Source organism: Trematomus bernacchii, unplaced genomic scaffold, assembly GCF_902827165.1.
Source record: "Trematomus bernacchii unplaced genomic scaffold, fTreBer1.1, whole genome shotgun sequence".
Lineage (NCBI taxonomy): Eukaryota > Metazoa > Chordata > Actinopteri > Perciformes > Nototheniidae > Trematomus > Trematomus bernacchii.
In genome coordinates, this window is record NW_022987720.1 from 9,402,594 (window position 1) to 9,416,330 (window position 13,737).

General features: G+C 40.8%; 1 protein-coding gene across 2 annotated transcripts in view; it reads left to right on the forward strand.

Annotated features, from left to right (window-relative positions):
• Positions 1 to 11,612, forward strand: part of mmd (monocyte to macrophage differentiation-associated) — a 38,616-nt gene extending 27,004 nt beyond the window's left edge. Inside the window, exons 1-8 of one of the 2 annotated variants that reach the window (XM_034143542.1) lie at positions 3,669 to 3,723; positions 4,045 to 4,078; positions 4,869 to 4,950; positions 5,534 to 5,694; positions 6,498 to 6,572; positions 7,851 to 7,952; positions 9,078 to 9,147; positions 9,942 to 10,221. In XM_034143542.1, coding sequence (XP_033999433.1) covers positions 4,053 to 4,078; positions 4,869 to 4,950; positions 5,534 to 5,694; positions 6,498 to 6,572; positions 7,851 to 7,952; positions 9,078 to 9,147; positions 9,942 to 10,145 — 720 coding nt within the window. In that variant the 5' untranslated portion in view covers positions 3,669 to 3,723; positions 4,045 to 4,052 and the 3' untranslated portion in view covers positions 10,146 to 10,221. Of the gene's footprint in view, positions 1 to 3,668; positions 3,724 to 4,044; positions 4,079 to 4,868; positions 4,951 to 5,533; positions 5,695 to 6,497; positions 6,573 to 7,850; positions 7,953 to 9,077; positions 9,148 to 9,941 lie in introns of those variants that run through there. The other variant, XM_034143541.1, reaches the window with a different exon arrangement.
• The last annotated feature ends 2,125 nt before the right edge of the window (positions 11,613 to 13,737 follow it).

Here is a 13,737-nt window from a genome sequence, read left to right on the forward strand (position 1 = left end):
ACAATGTCCCACTGTCTGGCTACCTGCATAAAGTCAAGTGCTCGGCGCAGTTGTCAGCGAAATGTCGCTCCTCTGTTTTCATTGAAACAGCTCCTTATATCCGTTAGCGCAGCTAGCTCGCACCAGATGCTAACAACAACACGTAAGGTGTGCTTCGCTCGCGCCACACATACACACACCCTCCCGGTCCTCCCGATGGCCAGTCCGGGCCTGCGTGGAAGTGTGGTCTGCCACAAGCGGGCGGCAGGAGCGGGGCTGTCAGCATCAGCTTGTAGATGGTATTTTAAACTCGATGCGCTCTGAAACTACAGGGCGGCCGAGGACAAAAAATACACATGCGTTAATCGTTAATTTTTGCTTTAACGCGTTATTAACGCGTTAACTTGACAGCCCTAATATATTATGGTCACATGTCTAGTTGGAATTCTGATAGGGGAGATTGGGGTAAGATGAGCCAGTAGGTAAGCGGACCCACCCCATTTATCTAGGGAACTGTGTTGTTCTATTTGGCTGTGATGAAGGGAAGCACAAAGTAAATGTTCAATGCAACGCAAATGTATTGAGGGTTAAACGTATGATACAATGGAGAGAGCAGCCACTGATGGCAAGGGTGGAAAATCCATCAGAGCAGTGGCAAAGGACAGACATATGGACAGGTCAACCCTGTGTAGATACATAAAAGGAACATGGAAAAGGAAGTGAAAAAAGTAGGGTACAGTTGAACAGCAGAGGCAAAGAGGATCTTCACGCAGGAGAGAGAAGGAACTTGCAGATCAAAAAACTGTCTGACCAGTTCCATGGCCTTACTCGGAAGAAATGCTGTGAACTGGCTTTTGAATTAGCAGACAGAAACAACATTCCTGTAGCAACCAACTCAGGTTTGAACTTGAAAGAGTCAATTATTGAATAAACCCCTAGATGGCTCAATTTACCCCTTATACTGTATGGGGCAAGTTAAGCGACAAGACCACTTTAATTTAAGAAGTCATATTTTCATGGCCCTTTGTGATAGATGCATCATTTTGATTGACAGAATACATCCTGAAATAAAGGTTGTTGTTGTCATTTGACTTCTATCTAATTGTTCCTTGCCAAGAGGACAACATAAGTAGAAATGGTCTCATCTTGCCCCACTCTCCCCTACATTTCCTCAATTGATGTCAATTGAGTCAGTGTTGGTTAGGCTAAAGACTTTAGACCTCTGTGGCTTGCTTCTTTCCTCAGCTTGAAATATGTTGCTTGAGGCTACATTAGCCGCCACTATAGCATAACACCCAAATCCCCCCACCAACTGTCGGTGGTTGAGAGGCATTGTGACTGATTTAGTAACCATGTTTTGATAAAGAATGCATGAAATGAAAAAGAAGATATCTTTGGTTCTGCTGTAACGATTTTGTAAAAAATGTCAGCTGATTTAGCAATGCCCTCCTATGACATAGTCGGTGTACACTGACTATGTCATACAGTAGGAGGGCATTGCTAAATCGGTGCATTACCTATTAGGCTTAACCTGAACATGCTACAAGTCTTGAGAAGAACAGTGTAATGGAAGTGCAGGTCTTTTAGAGTTCCATTCTAACAATGACCAAAACCCAAGAAGGAAATAGGAGAGCACAGAACACCACCAAGGCCAAAATCTTATCTCACAATGTTAAACATTTTTTTATAAAGTTTTGATGCTAGCTCAATTCTTAATTAAATCAAATAATGGCTCAGAACGGCATACAATTGTTCTCTAAAGAGACAGGAAACCTCCAATCACAGTGAGTTGGATGGGGATTGTTTACGGCCAGCACAGGAAGGTCTCTGAGCCGCTGACACGCTGCCAGCCTGCAGCTCTCAGGTCTGTATCACATTAGAGGTGTTAGCGAAGCAGCGTGCGGATAAAGCAGACTGTAGCGAGAAACAAGGAGACTCTGTCCCCTGACATATGGCCTCTCACATGCCCCTGTTGTCAGTGCTAATGTCCTTTTTAAAACTACACAATGAGCTTTTTCTCTTTGCCTGGATCAATCCCATTGTTTGTTTTCACTGGTACAGACTATGTGTACCACAAAGGCCCAGATTATTTAAAAAGCTAAATCACCATTCTGCTATGAACTTGTTTTAGACGTATCTTTGTCAGTTACATTTCAAGAGAAAGTGGCTATCTGTATCTGCTGACAGAAAAGCACTCTTAAAGTGCCCATAGGATAACATTTGTAAGACAAACTATACTAAGGCTTCATTTGGTGTCTTTCTTGTTGTGTGTAGCAGCATTCAATAGCAGAGTGTACTGCATGAACTTCATTAAGCCCGAGGATTGCACTTTGGTCTTACATAAAGCCTCTGTTATATCTAAGAGTCACTGATCAAGTTACTGTGCTGTTATGTAACTGTGCTGCTGTTACAGCCTGTGTGTGTACAGTTCACTGTCTGGTTCTGTCACTTGCTGCAACATTGGGCTGCTGCTGCAATAACTCATGCTGAAGAGACTTCTGACTTTGGTATCTTTCTGTAAAAAATATGTCAAATAGTTACTGTAAGTTGTTAAGGCTTAAACTACGGTGGATGTTAACGCAATCAGTGTGGTATGCATGCATTGAATCCTCCAACAGAGAGGAACTTGCTTGACAAGAGCATTTTTGGTATCTGTACACATTTTACGAAAAATGCCAGGATTGTCAGATTCAGATTGTGAAAAGTTGAGTTGACAAACATCTAAACACAATTGTTTTATCTAAAAATGCGAGAGATTGTCAGTTTATATGAAAGTACTTTGTAACACAACTTGTTTCACTATTGCATTCCTATACTCAAACAAAATGTAATTCTGTTTAACCACACGCTCAGCGTTGCTAACCAGGCTATTAATGGCCTCTCTACAATATAATTTATGTTATCATGTGACAGGTTTCTATTTTATTTTTTTTATTTCCAAATAAACTTTGCAAGCTGACATTGTGGAGCTTTTTATGCAATGCTGTCTAGTACTGTACCACCTCCTATTAAGTCAACTTTTTAGGTCAACAAGTGTTCCTCCTCCTTTACAAACCTTGTATAAAGTCAAAGTCAATTGCCATTACATTTTTCTAAAATAATAAAATGGAGTCATAGTTGGTTTCTAGCTCTCGAAAAAGCTATTAATTCAGCAATTTAAAAATATAAAGTAAGTAATTATTAAGTGTTTTTTACAGTAATCCTTCAACTCTGCAGTTGTACATGTATAGACAGGACTACTTTAATTGAAGTATTTATATCTAATCTATGAAGTAAAGGATGTATGACATCATTAATTACAAATGTACAACCCATTTGTAAAGGGGGGGGGGGTGAAAAGTCTTCAAACATTTAAATACAATCACAAATTGGTCACTTATCATCACAACACATATTAAGTCACTTAAAGCAACACACAGACACGACAAATAGATCAACATCTTGCAGTATTTCTATATTTCTTATTTACCATTTCACATAAACATTGTGCATTTTTATATTTGCATATTTCTCTGAATGTGAATGTGTCTGTGATGTTCCTATTCTGGACCCCGCCTACCTAAGACCTGATTGGCCACTTTGCCGGTGGTATCGCTGCTCATTGGCTTAAACCACTGCCACTAAATGTCTCACCACTGTTTGGGCGGCGAGGCACAAAAAGAAATCATGTTTTTTGTTGAGCGGCACAGCGGGGAGTAGCCTGTCATTGACCGGCGGAGCTGCTTGCTTGCAGGGGTCTTTTCGGTTTGTTCTGGCTTCTGCTGGTGCTTATGGATATTTCTAGCTTAAAGACGAGGCAGTAAGCCAGTATTTTTAACAGAATGGTATTAAGGAAAAGACTAAAACGGTGCCTTTGTAGTCGTAGTATTGATGCTGCCGATGCCTTGTAGCTGTAGAGAAAGTTAGCTAATGAGTAGCATAACGTTAGCCACAAGCTAATGCTAGGCCTTCCGTTTCCTTTGGCTTGTCAAGACAGTTTATTGTTTTATTCTTCCCTTTTTGGAGCGGGGCTTTGTAGGTCTTTTGTTTGCTGATTTTGTTTATTTGCTTCCTCTGGTGAATAAGGCATTGAAATGAAGAGAGTGAACAGCTTTCAGAGGTTTGTAAATCAAAATATCTCACTGTTAAAATAATGTTTTGGGCTGTCAAGCTAGGATTACTAATAATATTTGCCTTTAATAATGCCAGGTGTGGTTGGTTAACGTTGCCTCATTCATCCTGACCGTTAGCAGTCTAAACATGCTTTCCTTTCAGGTTAACATGGTGGTTAAAGTTCCTGTATAGCTGTGTCATAATGGGGACAATGTCATTTAAAATGAATGCAATTTTAATAATGATTCACTTTCAACTCATTTTGATTTCTGTGTTAATCACTGACATTGGGTATATTTTGGTGTTGGATCAGTACAGACAGTACACTTTAATAAACATTTAAATGTGAATGGCAATTGTTATGTATTGTTATTAAATTGCACAATAATCAGTATTTTGTGAAATGGCCATACATTTAATAAAGTCGTCAACACAAGAGTAGTCTTAGCCATAGTTATACATATATTATTAGTTAAGTCATTACATCTCAAGCAGGTTAAAATCCGACAATAAGGATGTCATGGTCAGTCACTTAGAAAAGGTACAACATATAACTATCCGTGTATGGTTTCTATATTAATATTACAGCCATTTTATTTATTTTCATTCCTATCTCCCTTCTTGAGAGCTCGTGTTTCTCATTTTTGTGAAGAATGTGACTGCGCTTACGCCTAATAAGTCAACCCAGCATTTTCCTTTATACTACTGAGCACTGTTTTAAAGGTATCCTCCCATTTGATGCTTGATAAAACTACCACTGTTGTTTATTTGTTGTTGTGTTTATTTGTGTGTTTCAGGTTCATGAACAGACGGGCCTCTGCTAACTGCCGCTACCAGCCCACCTGCTATGAGCATGCTGCAAACTGCTACACCCATGCAGTGAGTGGATGGGACTAATCTTTTATTTTCTAGGGAAGAGGATGATAATGACTTCATCTCAAATAAAAATGATCGCTCTAAAAATATCACAGTAGCCTTCAAATCCCATGTGCAAAGAAAAACATAGTTTGTCCCTATTGCCATCAAATATCTCAATCAGTAAGGACAGCAACTTTTGATGCCATGCAAACATTGTATTTTATACCTATTTATTTACCTTGATTCATCCTCATTATTCTAGTGCTTCTTTTAATGTAGTTTCCATTCAAGGATTCAAGGCTTTTATTCTCATTTGTACATAGCTACAACTCTTAGGTCACAGGCTCCTCAAATGGATCAAATAGTGCAACTAAATACAAATAAAATAGAATAGAAATAGTGCAAGAATAATTGATATACAAGTAATTGGAATATTAGATATTAGATAAATAATTAGTAAGTTGCGAACAGATGAATGTTATGGATGTTGTTTCAACAGTTCAGGTGTTTAACAGTCTTATGGCCTGTGGGATGAAACTGTCCCTGAGTCTGGTATTGTGTTTTTATGTATGTATATTATTGAAATTTCATTTCGTCTCCGTAGCTCCTCATCGTGCCGGCCTTCGTGGGCATGGCATTTCTGCACCGTCTGTCGGACAACGGCTGGGAGAAGGTCACTGCCTGGGTGTACGGCATGGGCCTGTGCGCCCTCTTCCTGGTCTCCACTGTGTTTCACATCATCACCTGGAAGAAGAGCCACATGAGGTGAGAAGGAGCATGATGACAACCCACCATAATGGCAAAGAACCAAGACACGTAGCAGAACACACTGTCGTAAAAGACACGTCACAAAATGCAAGAGGACAAAGAAAAAAGAGCGAGGGACACAGTCAGTTCTTTCCTTATCTCTTTACGTTCCTTGTCACCATGCTGGGGTTTTTCCAGTGCTGGCATGTTGGTGTCAAGTTTCATTTGCAACCTTTTGCACACTGCGTTCAAGTCATACTTTTGTTTCCTTATTTTGATCTTATGTGCTACAGAAACCCTGGGGGTTAGTTTCTGTTCAAGAAATTATTTAATCTATTTCCACTGGTTATATGTTTATTTTTTACTGTAGTTTCAGAAGTGTTAGACCACAGACACGTTATTACCAATACCAGTAACATAACAGTACTTTTCAGCACCTTCCCTGAAGAGATTCAAACATGGTTTTCTATAAATCCCTTTTTTTATTTGCACAAGAAAAGAGCAATGTTGCCAAATGGAGTCCAAACCCAAGCAGAGACACACATTCAATGAAACTATTTTGAAAATTGGTAATGTTTTGTTTCCATTAGGAACTATTTGTTCAAAGAAAAGTGCCAACAGTGTTAATAATGATTGCCCAGCCGGACTCAACAACACCTGTGCTTTTCTTACAAGTCTTAATTTAGATTTCCCTTTGGATGGAAACATGATATCACTTCCTGTGACAAGAGTTTTCCCTCTTAGAGCATGCAAACGATATGTCTGCTTAGCATATCTGTGACCTTGAAATAAACAAATCACCTGTTTATTGTTTGTTTCAGGTCAATGGAACAGTGTTTCCACATGTGTGACAGAGTGGTCATCTATCTGTTCATCGCTGCCTCCTACACACCCTGGTGAGTGTCACACAGAGGACAGTTACACTGATACCCCATTCACACCAACGGTGTTTCAGGGCCGGTTCGGAGCTGGAGCTTGAAAAGCACCGGGTTTTCCTGTTCACACCGCAGCGGAGCCGCCTCTAAGCTCCGGAATCCGGTTCGTTTCGAGCACCAAAAAGTTGTCCGTCTAGAAGCAAGAACCGCATACGTCACGCTTACGTCGGAGGGGGGCGAGATTAACCTGAGCTAACAGTTAAGGCGAGTACGGCAAATAAAAGTTGTAACAAGCAGTAGTGCTGAGCAAAGTGACTAGAACGCAACCACACACTTGTAAAAAAAAAAACACGCTTTATAAAGTCAGGCAACACTAACCAGGCTTCGTGTGATTCTGTTTATTTGTACCTTACTTTGACCATCCGTTCGCTGTTATTGATCATTGTGGAGAGCAGGCAGACGTTTTGTTTGTTATTATAGCAGCTATCGGATGGAATCAATACATGGGCTGCACAGGTTGTCATGTCCGACTATCACAAATAGAATCATAATGAAAAATACGCCGGTAAAAAGTGCCTGTAGAAAACGGCTTAGCAAGTAGTCAGTTTAGCTTCGGTTGCTATGCTAACATCACCCATGTTATACCAGAGAAACTTTCATAACAGCGTTGTGATGCCAAACAGCGTCAATTCAGACTGACACCAAACAGCGTCAATTCAGACTGACACCAAACAGCGTCAATTCAGACTGACACACATTCACTTAAGGGGAACTGGGGATATGTATCAACTGCTTGTGTGACAGTCAGACAGTGAATACTTTAGAGCCGTGTGAGCTAACCCGGAGCTAACGGGAGAATAAACTCCCGTGGAAGAGCAGCCAGCACTGCAGCGGTCGGTAAATGCCGCTGAAACACATTAATAAACAATGAACCACGGCACTCTGGAGAAAAGTATACGGTTGGAGAAGTCGTTATTTAATTTAATCTGGCTTCGTATGATTAAAAGCAACACGATCATCGACCCGACGCAGTCCCCCCCCCCCGTTGTTGTTGTGAGGTGAGCTCCGTTGGGGAGAAACTCAGCGACGTAAACTGTGACGTCATGACGCAGCAGCGGCAGCACCAGTCGGGCTCTGAGCGGTGTGAAAAGAGCTGGCGCTAAACCGAAGAACCGGTTCTGAACCAGAAAAGCTCTAGCACGGAGCTAGAAGGGGAAAAGCCTTGGTGTGAAAGGGGTATCGGAGGGCCTGCATGAAGATGAAGGCCTGTTATAGATCTTATTTCTCCTCTCTCCTCAGGTTGAACCTTCGTGAATTGGGCCCTCTCGCAGCACACATGCGATGGTTTGTGTGGCTCATGGCTGCTGCTGGAACCATATACGTCTTCAACTACCATGAAAAGTGAGTTTGATGTGATGATGTGAATTTAAAAGTCGGAACTACCACTGAACATAGGCAAGGCAAGTTTATTTATATAGCACCTTTCAACACAAGGCAATTCAAAGTGCTTTACAAAAATGAAAGACATTAAGAGCATTAAGAAACATATTATAAAATGGCATTTAAAAACACAAATTTAAAAGCAAAGATAATAAAACATGAATAACAAAGGTACATGAATTAAAGGTAGGGTAGGTAATTTTGGAGAAACCGGCTCGAGATCGCTAGAATTTGAAAATACACAGCCGGAAAAAATCTGCCACTTCCTTACAGAGCCCCTCCTCCAACACACACGAACGCGCACATGACCAATGAGGGCACGAGATAAGTTTGTGCACAGATGGAAGGCTGACAGGCAGGCAGGCCATCCAGTTATTTTAGCCGGGCCGGCTAAAATGATTGGTCGTGCTTTTTTACAGTATTACAGCTTCCACAGATGACATTTTTTTATGGATTTTTTGTCAAAGCACTTAAGATATTCATTGCTATCGGGATGTTAAGAGCATTCCATGGAATATAACAAAAAGTGTATCTCGAGCCGGTTTCTCAAACTTACCTACCCCACTTTTAAAGTGACAGTGCAGTGTGAGATACACACATCTGAAATGTTTAGGTCCGACTCTCAATCATTGCTAACTTTTTAGCAGAAATAGTTTTCTATGACCTCACTTTCTTTCTACTTTCTTTTTTAACTTATCCTTTAGTTATTTCAAGTGTTTCATGCTAAACGAACCCCCCTAGACGACCTTGTAACTCATATGCAGACTAGGTGTTACATTTCCCATCAGACAATCCAACAAAGGCTTTTTTACTATATATTTTCTTACGACAGGTTGGGCAGTTCACCTCAGTGCTTCAAAATGTCTCATCTTGGTCACAAAATGTAGTGTTAACGTGTTTCATGCCCTGAGCGTAGCCCCATGCAGGAAGCTGTCAAAACAAAGATTTAGCAGCCAATCCGACATTATACCTGGCTCTGGCTAAGCCGTTAGCAGCAGATATGTTTGAGGCTTGTACGAAGATTTGTTGCGGTCTATTTGTCTTGCCCCATCCACCGAGTCAGTGAAATGTTGTTCGTCTCCACAGGTATAAAGTTGTTGAGCTGGCCTTCTACTTGATGATGGGTTTCTTCCCTGCATCAGTTGTGACATCGATGGTAATATCACTATTCATAAATACATGTACAGTCCCATTCCGTTCATTTCCATGTGCTGAATCGTTCTATACCACTTCAACACGGTTTTTTATTTCATTAGTATGGTGAATAAACACATTGTTATCCATATCAGATAGTGATGTAAGCATGCATAAGCTTTCTTTTGCAGCACATTGTGGCAATAAATGTGTAGGAACAAAACATTTGTAATATTGGTTCTATGGGGTTTTTGCAGGATTTGTAATGCATGATAACATTTGTCAACATATCAACTCTTTACTGCTGCCCTCCTGTGGTTTCCATGGATATAGCAGCCTGAAATAGCACTAATACTACTATTGTTCCAATGTTAACACACATTATGTAATTTAATCTTTATTTACTTCTTGGAAATAAAACATTCCACATGTTCACTAATGGTGAGATTACATCAGTCAACAAAAAAGGATGTATACAGATAACAAAACCAGGGGTAATACAACATTCAAACATCACATGCTGTGTTGTGTTGCATGTGAGAAATAAGATATTTAAATTATACTAAATTTTAAAAAAAACAGAAAACTTTTAGGAATAGATTTCTTACTTTTTACTTTTCTTTCATTTCGTTTTTCTTGTCAGAATTTGTTTTCTTTGTTGGAAGGTACACTTTTCGAGTCAACACAAAAAAAAAGTAAAAAAAACAACACACTCTATATCCCCAGTCGGAATCAGCTGATTGTGAACACAGCTGGATAGTTGTTGTTGTTGCCTAATATTTCTCCTGTATCTCCCCGTGTCCTTGCCTCCTGCAGAGCAACACGGAGGGCATGCAGGAGCTGGCGTGCGGCGGCCTCATCTATGTCCTCGGCGTGTTCTTCTTCAAGAGCGACGGCGTCATCCCCTTCGCCCACGCCATCTGGCACGTGTTCGTGGCGCTGGCTGCGGCCGTACACTACTACGCCATCTGGAAATACCTCTACAAGACCCCCGGCGCGGACCCCCACCTCCAGTCGTGACCACAGCCGGGGCTGGACGCCGCTTCTCCACCTTTTGCTTCTGAAGAAAGCGCCTGCACACTCCTCTACTGCCCACTGAAGCTGCCACCACAGCCCTGAAGTTTACGAAAAAATGACCATGAATTGTTTACTGTTTTCTAACGTGGAGAACAGATTTCTGACAAAGAAAAAGCTACATTCAAAGCTTTTTTGTAAAACTTCAACGGAAAACAGGGCAGCCAGGGGTGAATTTTGACTTTTTACAATGAGTGTTTGATTTGATAGCAGACTTTTGTATCGCTTGAGTCACATTCCACATTGGGGTCATTTGTGATGTCATAACTGGGAGATTTATCATAATTTCAGCGGATTATTTGAACAATAGGAGTATCCAGTGAGGTGCTAAAAATTAGGCAGGGCTGGGAGAACTAATATCACATGGATTCCTTTTTTTCATACTTTGTTTTTGAGGGGTATAATGCGGTTCTCTTTTTTTTCAATAAAAAAAAGAATCCAAAGATCGCAAATATGATCAAAACACGCAACTGTATTATACATTTGCCCCAGGGAAATAGTTTTTGGGCAAGATTAGTTTAAAACAAGGAACTCTCGGTACAAAAGGGCATAAATCTGACCACACATGATGCCAACCTTTCATACTCTACCAACAAATGTATTGAGGTGTTACCCAGCCCTTGTTATTAGTTAACACAGGAAGAAACAACTCTTGACAGGATTGTTTTATCCATTTTCTATATTTTCTTTTTACCGTTATCCACATGACCAACTTCTGTGACCAATGTGTTTCTTTTTTTCTGACCAGTATCCTAATGCAGTTTTCAGGGATTCACAGTTTGTAAGTGTTTAGCACCCCTGCTGGTGATGAACAGCGTTACAGGGTGTGTAAAGTAAGGCACACAGGGGAGGTGGGACTTTGTTAAATGAGCCAAATGATGAGAGAAAATCAGTTCAGGTAATATGATGAGAATTTTTCCACTTTCTTATTAATGTGAACAGTGTGCGGTAGAGTGTGCATGCACGCCCTTTGTACTGTAGTCCAGTATTACATTTCCACTGATTCTCTCTCTCAGTGTTTTGATTTTGCACCACTAGTACGAACAGTGTTTCCTGTCTGTATTCTGAAGCGGGTTTGATAAGTAGAGAAACCTCATGTTTATTTTACTCATGCTGTTGGTTTTGTAAATGTTGGCTCCCGACTCCTAAGATTACCTTTCCTCTTAGTCAGCAAAATGATTTCTCATGTTGAAAATATTTCCTTAACCACTCTTGTTTTGTAATGTTTGTATATTCTGTTTTTATTTTTTCCGTTGATTATATGATCCTGGCCTTCGACAGGGGGGAAAAAGCTGCTTGTCTGTTCCATTGGCTGTTAATGGTGCTGCATATCCACGAGTGATCCTCCTCTGTCCTGAATATCACCTCTAATGTGACAATAAAAATGATAATGCCCCAGGGTAAAGATCTTCATAATGGCTTTCTTTGAAATGTAGCTTGCATTAACTGTGTTGTTTACAGGATCTGACCACGTTCATTTCCTGCAGGGTCAAAAAAGGAACAAGAACATTCCTCTTGTTACAGAATCTTAAAAGCAACCTATATGTGTGACATAAAGAGGCTTTTGTCCAAGGGCTGATGAGTATACAGTAAGAGCTCAGTAAAGCACTTTTTTTAATCTAACTTGGAATATTAAAGGGGCGCTATTAGTTTTTTTTGTGTATTCCCTTTCCTTTACTGTGTTATATAGGTTTTTGTGCATGTCAATGGTCTGCAAAGGCTACAATCCCAAAGTGTGTGGGAAAGAAATGACTGAACCGCCTCCATTGGGCTCCACTCCCACCTCGAGCTTCTATTGGCTAGCGCTCAAACACATTGTACATGATGGGCTAAGGGCTGGGACATCTTTAAGCAGTTGACCAATCACAACAGAGCCGGCCAGCTAACCAATCAGAGCAGACTGGGCTCTTGTTTCAGACAGAGGGTGAAAAGAGGTGCTATGCAAAAATAAATTAAAGCATTTAAACATGTCACAGTAGAGGCCCAAAATACAATGTGACCCAGAAAATGAGCATAATACTGTAGGTCCCCTTTTAATTCCATTTCTCTTCAAAAACCCATATTCATATAAAATAACTTTAGTAACTGTCTAAAATAAATCAGAACATATCTTAAAGTGGACCTATCATGCTATATTTAAATGATATATTGTAGGGCCATACCTATATAAGGTATATTTATACGTTTCTGTTTTCAAAATACCAAACAGATCATGCATTTTAGCCATGCCTCATTTCGCTCTATGTGCTGTTTGCTGTCTAAGGGTCTGATTCTGCTGACCACGCCCCCCTGCAGGAGAGGGGAGACGTGCTCTGATCAGCTGCTGGGCTGTCAGAAGAGGGGGAGAAAAAGAGATCTCCGTCCTCCGTGTTTTATTATATAGAGTCGTTATTCATTTGTTTTAAAGCTCAATAAATAACAAAGAAGACCTTTGACCGGCACTTTTCTAATTTTGTCCGGAAGATTTAAACTTTAGCGGACATCTTGACCGGCGAAACAAACTGAAACTGAAACTCTGCCGCACGGTCCCCTCGTTCCTTGGAAGAGGCAGAGAGGTGGGTGTTTGTCATCTGCTGGTGGACTAACCGGAGAGAATTACAGTGCTTGCCTCGACGGGGAGGGATTGCATTGCAGCGGGAGCAAACGCTTGCCTCGGGGAGGGAGAAAAAAAGCCACAGCGGAGAATAAACAGAAGGGTAACCATGGTAACTATGGGCGGGAAGTCTTCTTCGCTGCTTTTGTGGCAGACTACAGCGCCACTTACAGGCCTGGCATATGTACTACAGCGTCTCCAGCGCTTTCGAACGGCAATGGCTGTCTCCTCCTGATTGGTGGAGTTGGCCCAATAGCTGTAGCGCCACTGTCCTGACGTCAGGACAGTGTTCAAATCTGGATCAGTTTTTATCAGATCCGTTGCAGCCCCTTTTTTAGAGATTTGGGTATGGAGGAAAATAGAGAGGGTTGTGTTTTCTGACACTTGGTGGACACACCGGGGACACATATTCATGTATAAAAGACGTACAAAAGTGCATTTTGCATGATAGGTCCCCTTTAACTATTTAAATATTGAAACATTCAAAATTGAATGACAAAGCCTTTTATGCCAATATTCAGTAGGCAATGTTTGATACTTAATAATGGCACATTTCAGTTGATACATGCTCTAAAATCTTTACATTCAGCCAAGATTATTACCCAGATTTAGATTCAAATTTCAAACTATACTTTTTAAATATGCCTATGAGGAATATTTATCTGGGTAAGGATAATTGGTTATGCTCCTCTTGGGGCTCAACCTTTTTCCTTTGGACTCTTTGAATTACCTTAGCTTTATCAGGGGGATCTGTGGTTTGATAGCTAACATAAGGGGCTAAAAGCTGACAATTATCAGGGTTAGCATCTGGGCTGGCAGCCTGGGAAGGACGTCTGGTAATCGGCCAGATAGCTGGGTGGTTTTTGGGAATGAGTGAGCCATCTCTTTGGTGGTCCTCTGTCCGTTGAATCTTGATCTGCTCCGGCTCAAAGGACCAAAACAAAT